The following is a 20,528-nucleotide window of genomic DNA, read 5'->3' as shown; positions in this document are numbered from 1 at the left end:
AGGTGATTATAATTACTCAATAACTACTCGAGCTGCTTATTGGGCTGGTGGCAGAGACCCACGGGAGAGGAAAGATCCTCTCAGGATTACAGCTTCAGGATTTTAAGATCTGGCAGCCTCTGTGCAAAAGGCAGCATGCATACAAGCAATGTATGAGAGGAATGGATTCTGCTGATCCCCAATGCTGGCTCCTATCAATCCAGCTAGATTGACTCATCTCATTTGTGGCCTTCCAGAGAGTCTGAAAATACACGTATCAAGCATCCACGACTGTATTCAGGCACATCAGACTATGAATGCTGCAGCTGCAGCAGCCCAGCCCCCGAGAGAGCAACTTCACATACTGACCTGGAGTGAATTTGTTCAGGAATTCGTGAGCTACAGGCTCGGGTGGATTGGAACGACCTCAGGGAAAACCCCTGAGGGTCCCCGGAGAGTCTGTCAAATTCAAGCGAATACACAGAGGTCAGGCTTTAAGAAGCAATCCAGTCTAGATGGGAATGCTTTATGGAGACAAGCTCTAACCTTAGGAGCACCGCACTACCTTTTAAATGGTATGATTACAGCTGACTTCTGAGCTCTGGTTCGAGTATTAGAACAAAAATCAGAACGAAATAAATCTAGCCATCTGACGAACGCAGGTCTGCCCCTGCCAGAGCTATACACACAGAATCACACACAGAATCATCTAGGTTGGAAAGGACCCTGGAGATCATCTAGTCCAACCGTTCGCCCAGCACAGTTCCCACCTACAGCATATCCTTAAGCCCTAAGTCGACCTTGCTCTTGAACACCTCCAGGGATGAGGACTCCACCACCTCCCTGGGCAGCCCATTCCAATGCCCAACAACCCCTTCTGGAAAGAAATGCTTCCTAATATCTAGTCTGAACTTTCCCTGGCGCAACTTGAGGCCATTGCCTCTTGTCCTGCCTTATACCTGCCCCTATCAAAAATTGCTAATATCAAACTGTACCCCCTGCCATCAGCTACGCACTCCGATATTGACGGGGTGGTTGCAGACCTAGAAAAAAGAAATATTATTACCTGCACTCATTCCCCTTACAGCTCTCCAGTGCGGCCAGTGAGAAAACCAAACGGACAGTGGCGACTTACAGTCGATTACAGACAACTGAACGCTAACACTGCTCCTCTGACAGCCGGTGTGCCAAATAGAGCAGAACTCGTGACCCAGATACAGGGAGCATCTCATTCCTGGATGGCAACCCTAGACATTAACAATATGTTTTTCATGATCCCACTTCGAGAACGGGATAAGGATCAGTTTGCATTTACTTGGAAGGAATACAGTACACCTTTAAGAGGTTACCTCAGGGGTACAAACATTCCCCCAGCATTGCTCACAATGCCTTGGCAAAAAATTTAGCAGACACCTCTCATCTGCCAGGTGTTAGTGTGTCAATACATTGATGATATACTAACAGGAGGGGAAAACCCTGATGAAATCAGGCATGCCATGGAAAATATACAGCAAAGATTGACAGCTCTGGAACTGCACATTCCACCATCCAAGTGTCAAGGGCCGGTACAAGAGGTTAGATTCCTAGGAGTCTGGTGGATTAAAGGAGCTGCTTCTGTTCCCCATGACACCTTAGAAAAATTAGCAAATGGACAGAATCCCGCTAGTAAAAAATAATTACAAGTTTCAGGGACTTTAGGCTATTGGTATAAACACATCCCTGGCTTCTCTATTATTGCTCATCCTTTGGCAACCTACTCAAAAAGGGCAGATCATGGGAGTGAACTGAACAACGTGAGATTGCATTAGATTTACTGAGTGAAGAATTAAGGCTTTTCCAGCAATTAGGCCCTGTACAGCCAGGTGATTCAATCCACATAGAATGGGGATTCGGTGAACATGGCTCCCATTGCAATCTTTGGCAACGAGGACCAGGAGCACCAGAGAGGCCATTAGAATTTAGCTCTTCCTCCTTCAGTGATACTGAAACCAGGTATTCAGATCTCGCAAAGGCTCTGTTATCACTGGTACGAGCCCTGAATCGAGCAGAGCAGATTAGACAGGAACAAAGTGTCATTATCAGGGGACTTTTCTGCCTTTTGGATGTAATCTGAAAGGGCACAGCGCTACCCACTGGCATTGCTCAGAAACCAACAGTCCGTAAGTGGTATGCTTCCTCGGAAAGCATTAATGAACTCGTGCCTGTTACAGAGGGTAACATCAAAATATCTAAACCCCCAAAACATATAGATTGCAATCTGCTATTTCAAACCCCACCAAGCAGACCATCTGCCATTAAGGAGGCACCTCCATTAAAGAAGGACGCCGACCTTAAAGGGGTATGGTTCACTGATGCCTCATCCTACAGACAAAATAATTACAAGGCAGTGGCACTGAATATGGCTACAGGAGACAGGGTATGCAAAACAGGCAAAGGGAGTGCACAAGTAGCAGAACTCAGAGCAGTCCTACTAGCAGCATGGCAGGGTGCCGATCATATCTATACTGACTCATACTGATATAGAAATGTTAAGAAATTTAGCACATAACTAATAAGATGGCTAGAAATACTAGACCTAAAAGTTGTCTGTTTAAGCTAAGAAGTTTCAAGCTGTTGGAACAAAGAAGCAAGCCCACATAAACATAGATAGAGGCCCCAAGGACAGAGACTATAGACCATGGTGACAGAAGGTGACGGGCATTTTATGACCCAAAGGAGTAGGCCTAGGTCCCTGGCAACAGAAAATAATGGACATTTATGGCCCAAAAGAATGAGTCCAGACCCAAGGATGCACATCACATTTCAGATAAGGTGGGCGATGGAGGATTTAGTCAGAAGGATATGGTTTTTAGGGGCTGGCGATATCAAAATTGGGGAAGAGTGACGAGGAAGACTACTGGCCTTCCTCCTGAAGAGCCCCGAAGACCACCACCAGGAAGCAACGAGCAGGCACAAGAGTGACATAATTGCTTTAAAATTGCTGACATAGCTTTTTGGAGTAATCACACCTTAATAGTAAATATGTATGTTTGTGTTGTGCAACCCTGTGAATATGTATAAGGTACCTACATTTAAGTTGTAAACCTAAGAGGCTTGGTGTGCATGTTAAGCGGAGGAATCCCCCGTGCACCCAGCGCTGCAATAAAGAATGCCTGCTTTCTAATACTCTGACTTGGAGTCTTAGAGAGTTTTCTTCAACCAGCTTTTCGGTATCAATGTGCAGTTTTTAAAGGAGCAACAGAGTGGATAGGCCACTGGGCAGTTAATAACTGGCAAGTGAATAGAGTCCCATTCTGGCAGACTGATAGCTGGAAACAGTTGTTAGAAACAGGAGAACAGTGAACATTACATATCGGATGGGTGAAAGGACATGATCCAGCAATATCAACAGCTGCTCAATTTAATCAGGGAGTTGACAGCCTTACCTGGTTGCAACAAGTGGATATCGTGAACGATGATCGTGAATGGGAACATTTACTCAAGTGACTACACATAAAACGGGGCCACCCTGGACAAGCCGATCTGTATCAGGAAAGTATAGCCTGAGGATGGCCTGTTTCTGTAAAATTATGTGAGCAAATAGTAACTGCCTGTTCACACTGTCGCTTACAGCTCAGAAAAGATCATCTGGGTAAAGCACTTCCCTTACACATCCAGGATGGGAAAACACTGTGGCACTCCTGGCAAATAGATTACGTAGGCCCTCTATGACCCTCAGGAGAAAAAAAAATATATATCCCGGTGGGAGTAGAAGTTATTTCAGGAATTACCATGGCCACAGCTCTCACTGCTGCCACTGGAGAAAATACATTCCTTAATCTGAGAGAATGGTTAAATACCTTACCCCTTCCAGAAGAGATTCAAAGCGATAATGGGACTCCCTTTTCTGCTGCAACAGTACAAGAATGGGCAAAAGAAGAAGGTATTGGCTGTGTATTTCACACTCCATATTATCCCCAGGCTAATGGTATCATTGAGAGAACAAAGGGCCCGGTCAAGCATTTGATAAAACCCATGAGACTGGATGGCATTTACGACTCTCTAATGCCATCTACCAGTTAAACAATAGACGAAGTGGAAATGGCTGTCCCAAGATAAGAGCTTTTTGTGTTACTGCTACAACTCGAGCACCACAGGTCCATAAGAAACCTGGAGAACATCCAGGAGGTTTCCATGCAGGACAACCTGTGTTAGTCAAGCTACCACAGATTGGAATGGTAGCAATGGTCGTAACTACTCCAAAGAATCTCTATGCTTGGGAAGCAAAGGATAACTCTGGGAAAATCCATCAGAACAATGCCAGATGGATAATGCCCTCTTTTTAACCCACTGTGTGCCGGCTAGATATAAACCAAGCGATTCTTCCTTTGTTTTTGCAGGTTGCCAGTATCCCAGACTGATGATGAACAACTGCACCTGTTCAAACCACCCATGGCTTCGGTGCAGGAATAACACTAGAGGGAAATGTAGAGGGATGGCAAGACCCAGGGGTGGCCACTCACCTAGTCTGGGGACTAGAAGGGCTTCGGACATTTGGATATGCCACCATACAGACGCAAACATGGTTAAGCAAATTATCTTCTCAAGTAGAGAAATTAGCTAATGCTACCGATGCTAGTCTGCATCTGCTCAACAATCAATTACAAGCCACCTCAACGTTAGCTCTGCAGAACTGCACGGCACTAGACTTAATGCAAATACATCAAAATGGACTCTGTGGCTGTTTGAACCTCTCCAGTACTGACGGCTCTGTCTGTTTTGTTTCTAATGTTATAGAGGACCTCAACATCCAGCTAATGAAGATACAACAAGTAGCAGAAGACACGCAAGAGCTACAATAATCCATGAATGACAGCTGGCTTTCAAAACTGTTGTTCATTTGGACTTGGTGTTACCAGTTGGATCCAAAATTTGATACAGAATATATAAATGTTCATTGTGCTTATAGTTGTCTTAGGCATAGCAATAAGTTGCAAAAAAACAACTGTAAAGAATGATTCAACTAACTCTCTATATAATCCCTTTAGAGGGGGAGAACCCAGTTGATATTCCTGGTCCTGACAACCTTAAATAGAGAAAACATCGAGGTGTGTGGGTGTGACTGCAGTCACGGGGTGGAAGTGTTAGGTGTTGGAAATGTGAGAAAGGCGAAATAGTGAGAAATCTGTAAAACATTTCCTTGACACAGGGTGCCCAGAGCAAGCACAGGACAGGATGGAGGTCCAGTGATTTGTGTTTGTCATGGCACCAAGGAGGAATGCGAAGCGGGGTGTAGGCTGTGTATGCCATTCTTTCATTTCAATGACAGATTTTATCTCCTGCTCTTTGCAGTAGCCTTCCAGCCTTGGTCCTCATCCTCCCTTTGTTCTCACAAAAATCAGCTGTACCCGTGGCACCAAAGAACGTGCTTACTCAAAAGATAATGGCTTGACTACAGTCCCACCCACTGACACATACATACTAAGAAAAATACTACCCCAAGTTTGTACCTAACTCGAAGGGACAATAGTCCATCACCAAATTGGAGGGACAGATCGACGGGTTGGTGCTCGCACCCCCCCGCCCCCCGAAGGGATGCCTTTTGGTAAGATTTCCTCTGCCACGCCAAGTGTGTGAAGTGTGTGTCTGGGAACAAAGTGTGCGTGATTGCAATCGTTTTTCTTTTGTGTAGTGCTATAGAGCCAACCCACAGTTTGTGCATTTATTGTAAGCAATCTTAAAGAATCTGTAGATGTTGCCTAAAAATAAACTGTACTATTGGTGAATCTGACTGCTTCTCTTGAATGCAACCAGACTTACAGTGTATGGGCTGTTTGGGCTGGGTCAGACCTATAGTGATAGCACCAACCCGCACTGTTCGTGAACCTGACGGCTTCTGTTGAATGCAGCCGGACCTACAGCCTAGGGGCTGTTCGGGTGTCCTGGTCAGTCAGACCCGGAGTTATGGCCCCAGCTGGCACACCTAGTAAGGGATAAGTCCAGCCACCCCTAGCCCCTCTAATCTCTGAGGACCAGCTAGAATGCAAGAGGATTTATCTCTTACCAAATTTATTATCACCCTAAATGCAATACAGCTTAACAATACCTGCTCATGAGTCTTATTCTTTGAATAGAAATCTGGTTAATGATTCTTACCAGCCTACGCGTCTTTAGCCTGCGACTTTGCAAAGGGCTTTGTAGCAGCACGACTGGTTGTATGGTTACTCTAAATAATTCCTTGTTTAAATCCAAATCACCACCATTAAAATCTGCTCCAAGGAATAATAAATCAGTAACAGGCTCACTCCTCTTAGCACCTCGTCACCACCCAGGGGAGTGTCAGCACACCTCGAGGCACAGCCAGGGCCAGGAGGGACACCCTGGCACAGTGCTGGCTCCCTGCATTTCGGGGGGACTGAGCGGGGTGGCCCCGGCATGTTGGGGTGAGCCCCTCTGAGCCGTGTCCCCTGTCACCCTGGGGTGCAGCAGGTCCTGGGGAGGAGGGTCGGGTTGGGTACAGCTCTTCCCATGCCCTGCCGGGTCGGTGGTTACAAGAGCAAAGGCCAAGCCCTGAACAACCCTGTGCGAGAGACTCACGAGCCAGAAAACGACGAGGGGGTCGGAGCCAGCGGTGAGCGCACCCGGGGGGCGGAGGCAGCCCCCGCTGCTGCCCAGGCCCCAGGAGGGGCCCCAGGGGGCAGCATCTCCCCTGTCCCCGCGGGGCCGGCCCCGCACTGCGGGGGGACGGGCTGCAGGAGTCCCTGCTGGGTTTCCAGCTCTCCGAGGCCGCGGATGTCTCTGCCAGAGGCTGAGCCACGAGGCAGCGCAGCCCCCTGCGCCCCCGGCAGCCCCCGGCTCTTCCCCTCTCTCGGAGGCTGCGGCCGGCGGGTGCTGGGCAGCCAGGGGGAAGGGAAAAAGGAGCTGGAGCGGGAGGAGACAAAACAAATCTTTTATTTGCTTGGCCGTGAGGCAATTATCCAAGCGGAGTATGCGAAACAAACTTTTTATCTCAGTCCGTGGGCAATTATCAGAGCGGAGGAGGAAAAACAAAACTCGCAGCCGTCCGAGCGTGAGCCAATTACCAAGGCGAGGAGGAGGAGGAAGAGGAGGAGGCGGAGCGGGAGGCGGGCACGGCAGCGGCCCCGGAGGAAGCGGAACCGCGCCGGGAGCGCTGGGCCAGCCCCGGCCCCGCCGGCAGTGCCCGGCCCCGCGGCCCCGCCGCTGGCTGGAGGCTCTTCCCGAGGGCTGCGGGGACCCCCCGGCACGCCTGGTCCCCCCTCCCAGCCAGAGTCAGCCGCAAAGAGCCGGAGGCGCCGGCGGGTCCCAGCGCCCCGCACGGGCGGGCGCGGCAGCGGCCGCGCCGGGCCATGCGGGAAGGGGCCGCATCCAGCGCCGGGACCCCCCGGGCCCGGCGCAGCCCCCGGAGCCGGCGGCGTGTCCCGAGGAGCCCCTGAGCAGCCGCCCGATGGCGGCCTGGCCCGGGCCCTGGGCGCGGCGGCGGGAGGGCGGCACGAGCGAGCCCGGGGCCGGGGCAGCCCTTCGGCCGCCCCGTCTCCTCCCGCAGCCGCCGGCTTCCGGGCGCCCAACGCGCCCCGCGCGGCCCCGCCTCCCCCCGGCGGCCCCGGGGGCGGGGAAGGGGCGCGGCTGCGGCCCCGCGCGGGATCGCGGCCCCCCCGCTCCCGCCCGTCCCCGCGGCGGCCGATGGGGCGGCGGGGCGGGCCCGGCGCGGCGGCGATGGCGGCGGCGGTGACGCGGGGGCTGGCGCGCGGCTGGGCGGCGCGGGGCGCTCTGCGCGCGGGGCAGGTGGGCACGGGGGGGGCAGCGTGGGGGGACGCGGGCCCGCGGCGGGAGAGGGGCCGGGTCCCGGCCGGGCCTTCGCCCTGCGCCGCCGCTCCCTCCGCCCCGGGCGGGGTCCGCGGGGGGGCGCGAGCCCCGCCCGAGCGCATCCCCCCCCCCCCCCCGGCCCCGCCGCGGCGGAGCGCCCGTGTGCGCCCGCCCCCCCGCTCCGGGGGGCTCCCCCCGCCCCCCCCCCCGCCTGCCCCACGCGGGTCGGGCTGAGCGCCGTGTGTCCCCCCGCAGCGGAGCGTGGCGGCGGCGGGCGGGCCGGACGGGGAGGTGGGCGAGGCGCGGCGGGCAGCGGCGGCCGGCGGGGAGGCGGGCGGGGCCCCCACCATCTTCAGCAAGATCATCGCCCGCAGCGTGCCCGCCGCCATCCTCTATGAGGACGACAAGGTAGGGGGCCGCGGCGCGCGTGTCCCCTCCCGGGGCAGGGCGGGTGGCAGCACCCCCGGGCGCGGGCCTCACCCCGCGCCCCCGTCCCCCCCGGCAGTGCCTGGCGTTCCGCGATGTGGCCCCCCAGGCCCCCGTCCACTTCCTGGTGATCCCCAAGCGCCCCATCCCCCGGATCAGCCGCGTGGGTCCCCAGGACACCGAGGTGAGTCCGGGGGGGTCTCTGGGACATGGAGGGACACACACACGCAGACGGTGCTGACCCTGCCCCCCCCCCCCCCCAGCTCCTGGGCCACTTGCTGGTGGTGGCGGCACGGACGGCGCAGGCAGAGGGGCTGGCTGATGGCTGGTTGCTGTGCCACAAATTTCACTGACATCAACACAGCACAAAAAAGCAACCCAAAAGACTACAACTACAAACCAAACTAAATCAAAAACTTCCTCACATTATGTGAGAGCTGACTTACAGCTTCCTGAAAGAAAGCTTGAGAAATCCAGCCTGAGAAAGAGATCAGGGATGTGGGGTGAGCAGAGGCCCTCCGAGCCAAGGAATATCTCAAACACTCACAAGTAGTGAAACGACAGTCACGGAGTGGATCGTGTGGAGTTTGGAGCTGATAAGGCTGCCTGGGTAGCACAGGGTGGGCTGGAGGAGGGAGCCCTGAGGAGACAGGACGGGTTTGCTCTGGTGGGTCTTGTAAAGTTTCAGGGGTCATCTCCCCGGTGAATGACCTTTGCCTCATTATTCAGGAAATGCATATTAAAGTTGACATCTTTGAATATGCTAATCAACATCAATAAGATCATGCTAATGACATCATCCCATGAAGCACTTTACCCCTCCCCATACAAGGGATAAGCAGGTATGTGGGTTGACCTGGGGGATGGACCCAAAGTGTGTATAAATTGAGGGGGAAAAGGAGCGAAAGATAGACAGAAAAAAGAAGTAGAGAGGACGCATACATCCCTGATGAACTCGATGGAACCAACAGAGGAACATGGACCAGTGATCTCTGTTTCTTTATTCTATCTCTTTCCTTTTTCCCCTTTTCCCTCACTACCATTAAGTAACGCAATGCATACTGTATTGCTTGCCATAAGTCGTTATATACTTAGCCAGTTACTGTGTATCCAGTTACTACATTGTGGAAAGTTAATAAATGTCTGGACTTACCTCACTGTTGTCCGTTCCGTTGGGGATTTACAAATCTTAAGTCACTTGTGTCCCTTTTTTGAGCAGGACATGACACATTAAAATAAAAATAAGAACATCACAGTATGGAAACACAGTCCACACAATCCACCTCTTGTTCCTTCATTGTTCCTTCACCACAGTCACAACAGAAGATTCCCATGGTTGTTCTGCTATCAGGGTCAGTCTGTATATTGCCTGTTACTTCTCCCAATTACTATCCTTATCTCGCATCCCTCTGTCCCAGTTGGGTGCCAGAAAGGATATTCCAGGTTTAAACCCAGACACAAGACAGACACCATGCAGCCACTCGCTCCCCTGCCCTACCCCCGGGGAATGGGGAAGGGACTTGGAGGGGTAAGGGTAAGAGACTTGGAGGGTGAGATAAAAACAATGTAATAATTGAAATAAAGTTACAATAATAATAATAATAATAGAAAATATGAACAGGTAATGCACGATGGGATTGCTCACCACCCGCTGACCGATGCCCAGCCTGTTCCCGGCTTGTGATCCCAGAGAGGAGAGAATCCTGAAACCACCATCCCAAACACCCGAGTGCAGCTTCCCAACCAGCCCTTCTCTATACGCTGAGCATGACGTTAGGTGATATGGAATATTCCACTGGCCTGCGGGGGTCTGTTGTTTTGGTTGTGGCCCCCCCCAGCTTCTTGTGTACCTGCAAACTTGCAGGCCGTGATAAGTTGAAAAGTCCTGGACTTCCGAGCAACAGCTAAAACCACCAGTACAAATGTTCTTCTCACACCGAATCCCAGACTGAATCCAGAACACAGCACTGTTCTAGCTAGTAAGAGGGAAGGAAACTCCCCGCCAGTTATCTCTATCCCAGCCAAACCCAGGACACCCTTGTAGCCTGTGGACCCCATGGCCACCTGCCTCCCGGGTCGATGTCCCCTGTCCCGCAGCCTTGTGTCCCTGGCCCCAGACCTTATCCCTGCCCCAGACTGTATCCTTGTGCTCAGCCTTGTGTCCCTGTCCCCACCCCAAGGCCCCTGTCCGCAGACCGTGTCCCCGTCTCCAGCCCCAGTAGCCCTGTCCCGCAGCCCCATGTCCGTGTTCCCAGCCCATGTCCCTGTCCCCAGCCTGGTATGCCCGGACCGTGTCCCCTGCCCCAGTCAGTGTCCCTGTCCCCACCCGTGTCCCTGCCCCGCCGTGCCCCGACCGGCGGCGGGACCGTGCCGGCGGGGGGGGGGGGGGAGGATCGAGTCGCTCGGGGGGGGCGGGTCGCTGCCGCCGGAGAGTGACGCGCGTGGGGGCCAATGGAGGCGCGGGGGCGGCCCCGCGGGGGGGCGGGGCGGGTGACGTCATGGGCGCGGGTGCGCGGCGGGGCTGCTGGCGGCGCGCGCCCCACGGCAGCCGGCGCGGCGGCATGGGCCGGCGGGGCGGCGGGGGCGGCGGGCAGCGGCGGGCGCTCGCCCCCCCCCTCCGCCTCCTGCCCCTGCCCCTGCCCCTGCCCCTGCTGCCCCTGCTGCCCCTGCTGCTCCTGCCGATCCTCCTCCCGCCGCCCCCCGCCGGTGAGTGCCGCGGCGCCGGGGGTGTGCGCGCAGCGGGTGTGTGTGCCACACGCGCGACGGGGCCGGGGGGGGGCCGGGCGGGACGGGATGGGGCGCCGGAGGGCGCGGGCACGGGGTGCGTGTGCCGCCGTGGGGCGCCGGGGTGCGCGGGAAGGGGTACGTGTGCCGCGGGGTGGGTGTGTGCGAGGGGTAGGAGCTCTGCACGCTGTGGGGCGCGGGGCGGGCGAGTGGGTGCTCGTGGCGTGGGGCGGGGGGACGAGCTCGCGGTGGGGGCGAGGTACACGAGCGATGGGGCCGGGGGTGTGCGGGAAGCGGGGCGCGGGGGTGGGTGAGCGTGGGGCGCGGGGGGGGGTGTGCAGTGGGGCGCAGAGTCCGCTTGCTGTGGGGGGCAGGATGCGCGTGGAGTGGGACACGGCGAGTCTGTGCCACAAGGGATGGGGAGCGCACGGAGCGGAGGTTTGGGGGACGCGCTGAGCGGGGCACAGAGGTGCGTGTGTCCAGCGGGCTGTGGAGGGGGGTGTGCAGTGGGGCGGGAGGCACACGTGGGCAGCGCGATGGGGCACAGAGGTGCGTGTGCGGTGGGGCACTGGCGTAAACGGGGCATGGGGCGGCACGTGCAGAGGGTATCCGGTGCCACCGCAGTGGGGATGTGCGTGCAGTGGGTCATGACGGTGGGCATGCCGTGGGGCACCCATGCAGTGGGGCACGGAGGTGAACGTGCAGTGGGGCGAAGGGGTGTGCGTGCCAGGAGAACGCAGGCGGTGCACACGCAGTAGAACACCCTGGGGGCGGGAGGGGGCATGTCCGTGGGCCCGGGGGGGCTGCAGACGCAGGGCAGAGAGCTGCGCGCATGCAGTGGGGCAGCGGCGGCGGGCAGCCTGCAGGGAGGGGGATGTGCGCGCAGCGAGGCTGGGGGATGCGCGGGAGCGGGGGGGACACACCGGTGGGACTGTGCGAGGCCATGGGCGTGCTGCGGGGCAGGAGATGGCGTGTGACGGGGATGCGGACGGGCAACCCCTGGGGTGGAGGGGGCGTCCCCCGGGGAGGGGGCAGCTGCCCGCGGGCCGCCGGGGCCGCTGTGGGGCAGCGGTGGGGCGGCCGCGGGCGCTGTCCGCGGTGCTGGCCGCCCTCCGGGAGCTGTCCTCGGTGCTGGCCGCCCTCCGGGAGCTGTCCGCGGTGCTGGCCGCCCTCCGGGATCTGGCCGCGGTGCTGGCCGCCCGGCGCCACCCGGGGCTGTGGGGCCGGGGTGGGCGGACCCGCGTCTCCGTCCGCTGTCCTGAGGCAGAGGGACGCTCGCTTTCCTCCTTCGCCCCCCGATTCCATGGATAGGGAACCCCTCTCTGTCCTCCAGTGACTCTCCCGTGCTCTGGTCACACCGCCACGGGGCTTCAGACTGACCCTCTGCCTGCAGCTGGCTCTCCCTGCCTTGCCCTGGGCGAGTGGGCAGAGGGGAAACCGCACTGGGACCGGGAAGCTCCGAGAGCTTCCCGACATGCCACCTCCTAGAGTTGCGTTCAACATCTCCTCCTCCCCGGGGTCCCCTGCCAGGTCACTGCCCGCACGTGAGGAGGGGAGCTGCGGAGTGGATTGGTGATTCATGGCAGGGAAATTAGGATTGGGTGCTCTTTCACTGAGACAGGTATTTCATGCCTGGCTTGTGTCGGCTGGAAGTGAAGGGGAGGGGGAGCTGCCTTTGTTCCAGGCAAGAGAGCAGATGCATGTCAGTGTACAGCCGGCTGGGGCTGCACACATGCAGCACAAACACACGTGCACACAAGCACATGCACGTACTGCCAGCCAGGCGCATGCTGTGCAAAGCTGCCCTTCTTTTCAGCTATCCCACTCTCCACTGGATGAGTTCTCCTGGGCATAGCCCTGCTCCCAGTCCCTCCTCTGCTCGCATCCCTCTTGCTGGCAGCTTTTGCAGAGGGGCATCTCATCCTTGCTGCATCTCTGGGGCGTGATGGATGGGTCTCCCAGGCTGGGAGTGGGGAAGTGTGGCAATGTTAGGCTGAACTTAACGGCTGCCGTCTGGAGACCAGATCTCCCTTTCCTCTACTGTGACAAGGAAGTGGCTGCCCTTCTGCTGCCAGGGCTCCTCGAAATCCATGAAAGTCAAACTGTCAGACAGCTGGGCAGGGGGAGGTGGCCCCAGTGCATGCTGTGGGCTTGCAGGAAGTGTCTTGCAGACATGGGGTTGTGTATAGCCCTGTACACCCATGCACGTGGGTGTGCAAGCCTCCACTTTGCCGTGTACGCAGACAGCACCCACGTGTGCATATGTGCACACATATGTGCACCATTCCTCCCCCACAAACCACGGGAGAGCTGAGAGCCTGTGCAGGAAGTGTACTGCTCGCTGCTTCTACTCGTGGCTCTAGGGTGGGACTCTGTGGTTTATGATGGGCTCTGTGCTGAGCCGCCTCAACAGGCAGAGAAGGGGGGAATCTATGTCCCTGTGGGAGCTGACCTGTTGGGGCTGGGCTGGAGCCATGAGGAATGGCCATTTATTACAGGTAAAATGCAGGCAGCAGGTCCTCACTGAAGCAGACAATGAGTTGAAAGAGGTGGGCTGCACCTGGTCAGAGCCTGAGCAGCCAGGGCTGAGGGCTCCAGAGTATGAGTGCCCACAGCCTGGGGAACTGGGCTCGAGGCAATGCTCTGCCAGGGCTGGGAGATGCAGCTGGGCACAGCTGATATCAGCCCTGGGGACTCACTGAAATGGCACTGTCCCAGCCCCTCCTGCCTGCAGGCTGCTGGTTTTGGGACATGTTCAAAGCCTGGGTGGGTGAGCCGGGTCTGGGAGGGGTGCTACACCACCCACCGCAGTCCTCCACGCTGCTGAGAGTCCCTTGGGTCTCCTCTGCAGATGGGCTCTTTGTGACAGACTACTTCACCCGCACGCCACGCAAGCTCAGCCCCTTCCGCTCCTTTGCCAGCATCGAGCTCTTCCACTTCCACATCCCCGAGGACACGGTCATCGCCGTCTGGAACCTTATCACCTTCAAGGAGCAGGGTGGCACATTTGGGGATCAATGTCCAGACCGTAGCATCACCGTGTGAGTAAGCAGCCTGCCCTGTCTGTTTCCTTTCTGCCTGCCTCTGCCTGCCCCTGCTGCCCCTGCCTGGACTTGCCTTGGAGCCTGCCTGCTCTTGTCTGCTTCTTGTTTGCACCTGCATGTGTGCACATGTGTATAGGCATGCACACATACAGAGGAGCACTCATGCACATGCATGCATATGCAGGTACACACGTGTGCACAGATGCGTGCACTCACATGCGTATGTGCATAGACACACGCACACACAGACATACATGCTCACTCCCCATGATTCATCTTCGCAGGACCGTTGCAGGCTCCTGTCTTTTGTGCATCTCGTACATGAACAGTTTTTCTTGAACACCCACTTGGGGAAGATCACAGTCTCCAGCAATGTCCCGTCTTACAGATGGCTTCCCCTGATGTCTTTGAGCTTCCTAATAGCACAGAGGACAGACCCCCTGTCTCTGCTATCTGCTCACTGCTGTCTCTCCTGCAGGTATTTCCGCTCAGGGGCTCCCTCCGTCATTAACCCACTGCACACACACTTCCCCAGGGACACGGCAGTCCCTGGCTCCTTTGCACTGACCCTCACCTGGACCCTGCCCAACCGCACCACAGGGGTGTTCAATGTCACCAGTCCACTGCCTGGGGACTGGTTCCTGGCTGCCCACCTGCCCAAAGATGAAGGCAAGATCTCTGTCAAGGTGAAGGGCTTGGGGGCACCGTGGGGTGGCAGGGCTCGCTGCAGGGCTCAGCTGGGCTCTGACTGTCCTGGGCTGGCAGTGCCCAGGGCAGGTGTCCCACGTGGGGACAGTGCCCCCCTGCCCTGTTCTGACTCTCTTGCTGGTGCAGGGACTCTATGAGGAGTGCCAGTATCTCTTCCAGCCACAGCTCATCGTGCAGCGCTTGGTGAACATTGCCGTGCTGTACCCTGGTTACGTCACCGAGCAGAGCATGGCCCCCCACAACCGCTCCTGCCTCTACAAGTGAGTGTGGGAGGGTCTCCTAAGGAGGGGGCAGACCCAGGGTGGGGAGCTGAGGGTGTCCCATCCCTATAGCTTGCTTCCCCAGCCCCATTGGTCCATGCTGGGGGTCAGGACCTGACATCACTGTCCCACAGGGTGTTTGTGCCCAGCTACACGTCGCGAGTGCTAGTGGAGGTGCTGCGGTGCCGCGGGGTTGAGGGCTGCCCGCTCTGGCTGCGTGTGCGAGCCAAGGCTCCCCCCCTGCACAACTCCACAGCACTGGACTGCCGGGAGCACACTCCCTGCCAGCTGGCGCTGGACCTGCCCTTCTGGCAGCACTGGTACTACGTGCTGGTGGAGAAACACCCTGGGGTGCCAGGCACAGTCTCCTTCCAGGTCACCGTGCAGCTCACAGGTGAGGGCACACGGGGAGGTATGGGTGGGTGGCATGATCTTGACTCTGCTTGGGTTGGGAGGTAAAGGATGCCCATGGGATCTGGCCCCAGCTGGGAGCTCTGCTGGGATGGGAACACTGGGAGGTGTGGCTGGGTTGCAGGTGGAGGTGGGCAGTGGGCAAGAAGGGGAGGTGGGAGCTAAGAGGGGACTGGAAGGGCTGTGTGGTGCTCAGGCTGATGGCTCTGTCCCCCAGACTGCTCCCGACCCAGCCTGGCTCGGCCACCCTTCCTGCCCTCCAGCGCCTCCATGAACATGCCCCACTCCTTCGGCGCCTTGGGTGGGTTGGCACTGGGGGACAGCCCTCCACCTGCCAGCCCCAATGGCACGAAGCACCCGGACCCCATCCCCACCGCCTCGTCTGCTGGTGAGCAGTGCTGGCCAGTCCGCCCCACGCTGCGCAATGAGCTAGACACCTTCTCCGTCCACTTCTACATCTTCTTTGGGCCCAACGTGTCAGTGCCACCCGACCGCCCCGCTGTCTTTGTCATCAACCTCCTACCGGTGCTGGACAGTGGTGGGGTGCTCAACCTGGAGCTGCGGCTTAATGTGGTGAGTGACCACGCTGCATCCCAGAGAGGGCAGGGCAGCCTGGGGGGGCACCATCTTGGAGATGGGTAATGTCAAGGCTACAGCAGGGCACAGGACAGGATTTGGGGTGCTCTTGGGTCACGGGCCATGGTTTGGGAGCTCTTGGGCGATGGAGCACAGATTAGGGTGCTCCAAGGGCAGGATGATGACCTAGAGTTGGGGTGTTCTTGGGTGATGGGCAGTGGGTTAGGGCACTGCTAGTTGTCAAAGCCGGGGAGGTCCCCTGCAATAGTTTAGGTCTGTCTCCTCCTCTGCCGTCAGAGCTCCCTGTGTGGCGAGAACGTGACGGTGTTTGGATGTCTGAACCATGAAGTCCCACTGACGTCAGGTGACAACACATCGGTCACCTGTGAGACAGGTAGGCTCAGCTGCGCGTGTCTATTCTGCCGCGGCTGTGGGGATCGCACCCGTCCACGTGTCTAGCGAGAGGCTGGGTGGGACATGGCAGAGACTGTGGGGACATCTGGCCCTTGAGCCTGGCACAGGGTGCTCTGTCCCTGTCCCAGCTGTGTCCAGGAGACGGGTCTGCCCCTTGCCCGGCTCACCCAGAGCTCTCCCGGCCCACAGAGTCCCTGGCAGGCTTCCTGCTCTCCGTCAATGCCACAGCCAGCCTCAGCCGCCTGCGGATCCCCTACCCCCAGACAGGCAGCTGGTACCTGAGCCTGCGCTCGCTCTGTGCCACAGAGCATGGGTAAGAGCCCCGGCAAGTCCCCTCCCTGCATGCCCAGAGGGGATGTCCCCACCGCGGCCTGCATCCACGTGCGCTGTGTGTCCGTGGGTGTGCCTGGGCCCTGCGCTGTGTCAGCCCTCACGTGTGTGCATGCGGCTTCACGAGCTGTGTGTCACTGTGAGTGCCTGCGTGGGCATGGATGGCTCTATCTTGCGCCTGCCTGACCATCTGTGGGTCCCTGCGGCTCTTCCCTCTGTCTCGTGGTTAGGAAGCGGCTGTCAGCTTGTGAGCGCCGTGTGTCTATTGGTGCCTGCCCGTCTCCGCAGCAGTGGCCATCTGTACCCATGCCCGGGAGGAGAGTGGGCAGTCACTGCGAGGATGGGGCTTGGCTGTTCCTATGAGGGGACAGCTCTGGTCAGGCTACTGTGCCCCTGCTCTGCTCAGCATCTGCCAGGACCAGTCCTTTGTCTACAGCTTAGCTCCTGGCCCTTGTGTCTGCCTGAGAGCCCTGTGGAAGAGAAAGACTGTTGTGTGCCTGTGTCTGTGCATGCTGGAGTCCATGTGAGGCTCCGTGCAGTGCAGGCAGTGCTCTGTGTGTGTCAGTGCATGCATGCAGACAGCACTGGGTGTCCCGTGCATTCATGCGGATGGTGCTGCATGCACATTTGGTGCACGCATGCAGACGGCACTGCATGCGTGTTTGGGGGCACCCATGCAGACAGCTCTCTGTATGTGTTTGTGCAGTCAGACAGCACTGTGTGTGTTCTGCGTGCACATGTGGGGATTTGACAGTGGAGCACACGCAGGGGCAGCAGACACACGTGTGCGTGTGCAGACAGGGCTGTGTGCGTGTTTGCACATGCTGGGGTGCAGCAGCGGGTTGTGCTGTCGGGTCGTGGGCCGGTCTGTGCTCCCACGTGCTGGGTGTGCCTGGAGCCCTCTGTGCGGGTGGCGCGGGGCAGTGGGGTGCTGTGCCTGCTCTGACTCCTCTGCTGCATTTCTAGTTCACACTGAGTTGCTAGTTGCAGTCGGTCCTTCCAGAACAGGGTCACAGGCATTGCAGGCATTGCAGGGCACAGTGTTTGCACAGCAAAATCCAAATGAAATAGGAGCTAGTAGACTGTGTTGCTAAAGGCAAAGAGGTTCTAAACATGGCCCCCTTCCCCCTGCTCACCCAGCCTGGCACAGACAATTGTAGCCCACAAGATCCTTGGGGACCAGCTCTCAGCTGCCATATGTATCACCAAAGCAGCTCATTTCCATGCTTGCCCAGTCTCTGGGTCTCCCATCATGTACCAAGTCTGGGTGCGATGGGTACCTGTGCTGGAGGCAGGAGCTGCTCAAGGGGCGCAGGGTAAGGGCTGAGCCCCTTCTCCTTCGCTGCAGCTTTGAGCCCTGCACCAATGTGACGGCTGAGGTGTACCTGCGCGCCTACCTCTCGCCCTGCATCAATGACTGTGGCATCTATGGCCAGTGCAAGCTGCTGCGTACCAACAACTACCTGTATGCTGCCTGCGAGTGCAAAGCTGGTGAGAGCTGCCCCGGGCACTTACGGTTCCCACTGCATCCAGAGATGCCACTGGCATCCTCCCCTCCTCCCCGGGGGCTGTGCACCCCATGAGCCCCCCTGTGCCAGCTCTCTGCATGGTGCTGGAAAGGGGCTTCCCCGCTCCCTCACCAGCCCCTGCGAGTGCTGCAGGGGTGACGGCGGCTCTCCGCGGCCACAGGCTGGAATGGCTGGGGCTGCACAGACAACGCCGAGGCTTTCTCCTATGGCTTCCAGCTCCTCTCCACGCTGCTGCTGTGCCTCAGCAATGTCATGTTCGTGCCTCCCGTGGCCATCGCTGTCCGCAGCCACTACCTCATGGAAGCTGCCGTCTACATCTTCACCATGTTCTTCTCCACTGTGAGGATGGAGTAGAGGCGGATGGGGGGGCAGACGAGGGGCTGGGGCTCTGTGGGGTGGTTCTCACATATTTTTCCTCCAACCCCAGTTTTACCACGCCTGTGACCAGCCAGGCATTGTGGTGTTCTGCATCATGGAGTATGATGTTCTGCAATTCTGTGACTTCCTGGGCTCCCTCATGTCCGTCTGGGTCACTGTCATCGCCATGGCCCGGCTCCAGCCTGTGGTCAAACAGGCAAGTGCGGGGAGGGGGAGCGCAGAGTGTGCATGGAGGGTACTGATCCTGACGGGTGCCCCACAGGTGCTGTACCTGCTGGGGGCCATGCTGCTCTCCATGGCTCTGCAGATGGACCGCCATGGGCTCTGGAACCTGCTGGGTCCCAGCCTCTTCGCCTTAGGGATCATGGCCATCGCCTGGGTAAGGAGATGCTGTCTCTGTCCTCTTATGTCCCCATCCCGGCTGCGCCTAGCATCCTGCCCAGCTGTCCAGTCCCACTCCCCTGCCAGCATCTCCCCTTCCCCGTGAACCCCCCTCCTGGCTCCTGGGGGAATGTGGCACCACGGCACAGGGGCCGTGCCCGTCCCTGCTGGGGCTGCCTCTTCCAGCCCCCCCTTTCCCCACCACAGACAGCTCGCACCATCCGACGCCGCCACTGCTACCCACCGACCTGGAAGCGCTGGGCTTTCTACCTGTGCCCAGGAGCGCTGATTGCGGCGGCTGCCGTGCTGCTCTATGCCTTCGTGGAGACAGAGGAGAACTACTTCTACATCCACAGCATCTGGCACTTGCTCATCGCCGGCAGCGTCGGCTTCTTGCTGCCACCCCGTGCCAAGCCCAGTGGGCGCCTGGGGCCGCTGCCCCGGCGCAAGGGCTGTGGGTACCAGCTCTGCGTCAATGAACAGGAGGAGCTGGGGCTTGTCGACCCGGCTGTGGCCTCCATCAACAGTATTTGTACCAGCTGATGCTGAATGGCAGTCTGGACTCCTCCGACACAGACAGCAGCCCCACGGGGCCCAGCACTCACTCTCTTTACTGGCTGCCCATCCCTGGGAGCGCCAGGACTCCTCTGGGTGGGCACAGAGCCACCCGTGCTGCCCTGTTCTTGCAATTACAACCTGATTGAACTTGTCTCCAGGAGTTGCTGTGGCTCAGTCTGGTGCTGAGCTTGGGGGGCGGGTGCTGAAGGCTGAGCTGGGGCCACGCTCCTCTCTTGGCCAGGCCATGGAGGTGCCCAGGGGACATGGCTAGGTGCAGAGCGGGTAATGGCAATGGTCTCTGGCTCTTGCTCAGGGGTCTGTAGCAAGAGCTGCTACTCTGTGGTGGGCTACTCTGGGGCTGACACAGCTCCGATGTAGAGCAAGGTGGCCAGCAAGAAGTGGGTTCCAGGGGCTGCTGTCTTTTGGCTGGCTGCAGGGCAGGCTGCAGAGTTGGGATGACTGCTATGGCACTGTCCTCTCACAGGATGGCTTTAATGCCTGGCCCAGGGGCAGCTGTGCTGTGCCAGGGCATCTGGGGTCTCCCCCAAGCTGGCAGGACCACAGGGAGCCCATAGCCCTGGGGGTAGCTGTGTGGCGATGCATGGGTCTGAGAGCGCACTGCCTTCAAGGGCCACATCCCCAGGAGCCCACAACCCACTGGTGTCACTCTGCTGCCCAGAGCAGCCCCCCTTGGCACCCCACACACCAGCCTGGGAGCAGTGGAGGAGTGACCCTGTGTCTCTGTTGCCACTAGCCATGAGCAGTCTCTGCAGGGCACTGAGCATCAGTGGGAAGAGTGATGGACTGTAACCCCCAGCTGGTTGGGACAACCCCGTCTGAGCCCCTGTTCCTTGTCCCGGACCGTGGTCAGCCCCACAGGCTCAGCACCCACTGGAGCCAGTGATGGCTGTGGCATGGTGGCAAACACCTGGGCTCTGTGTGTGGCCCAAGGACACAGAATTTCCACCCTGCTCCTGCAGCTCAGAGGGGGCAAGATGGACAGGAGA

General features: G+C 58.1%; 2 protein-coding genes across 2 annotated transcripts; both read left to right on the top strand.

The window, feature by feature from the left end:
- The first annotated feature begins 7,667 nt into the window (after positions 1-7,667).
- Positions 7,668-9,329, top strand: HINT2 (histidine triad nucleotide binding protein 2). Its single transcript, XM_074932175.1, has 4 exons — positions 7,668-7,761; positions 8,038-8,190; positions 8,288-8,392; positions 8,472-9,329. Exons 1-4 carry the CDS (start codon positions 7,693-7,695, stop codon positions 8,559-8,561), a joined length of 417 nt encoding a protein of 138 aa, XP_074788276.1. The 5' UTR covers positions 7,668-7,692; the 3' UTR covers positions 8,562-9,329.
- A 1,440-nt stretch (positions 9,330-10,769) lies between these two features.
- Positions 10,770-19,654, top strand: TMEM8B (transmembrane protein 8B). Its single transcript, XM_074931497.1, has 13 exons — positions 10,770-10,914; positions 13,784-13,973; positions 14,455-14,662; positions 14,811-14,944; positions 15,079-15,338; positions 15,573-15,928; positions 16,229-16,325; positions 16,535-16,658; positions 18,024-18,166; positions 18,365-18,543; positions 18,632-18,778; positions 18,845-18,961; positions 19,171-19,654. The coding sequence occupies exons 1-13, from the start codon at positions 10,770-10,772 to the stop codon at positions 19,504-19,506; spliced, it is 2,436 nt and encodes an 811-aa protein (XP_074787598.1). The 3' UTR covers positions 19,507-19,654.
- Positions 19,655-20,528: the final 874 nt, after the last annotated feature.

The sequence above is a fragment of the Athene noctua genome, chromosome Z, assembly GCF_965140245.1.
Source record: "Athene noctua chromosome Z, bAthNoc1.hap1.1, whole genome shotgun sequence".
NCBI classification, from domain to species: Eukaryota; Metazoa; Chordata; class Aves; order Strigiformes; family Strigidae; genus Athene; species Athene noctua.
This window is presented reverse-complemented; position numbering and strand designations above follow the sequence as displayed.

Bases quoted from the DNA above. Each gene is read 5' to 3' on its own strand.
- HINT2 (XM_074932175.1), top strand. From the start codon at position 7,693: ATGGCGGCGGCGGTGACGCGGGGGCTGGCGCGCGGCTGGGCGGCGCGG. The intron at 7,762-8,037 runs GTGGGCACGGGG...GTCCCCCCGCAG, and splicing joins GCGCTCTGCGCGCGGGGCAG to CGGAGCGTGGCGGCGGCGGG. The intron at 8,191-8,287 runs GTAGGGGGCCGC...CCCCCCCGGCAG, and splicing joins TCCTCTATGAGGACGACAAG to TGCCTGGCGTTCCGCGATGT.
- TMEM8B (XM_074931497.1), top strand. From the start codon at position 10,770: ATGGGCCGGCGGGGCGGCGGGGGCGGCGGGCAGCGGCGGGCGCTCGCC. The intron at 10,915-13,783 runs GTGAGTGCCGCG...TCTCCTCTGCAG, and splicing joins CCTCCCGCCGCCCCCCGCCG to ATGGGCTCTTTGTGACAGAC. The intron at 18,962-19,170 runs GTAAGGAGATGC...TCCCCACCACAG, and splicing joins GGATCATGGCCATCGCCTGG to ACAGCTCGCACCATCCGACG.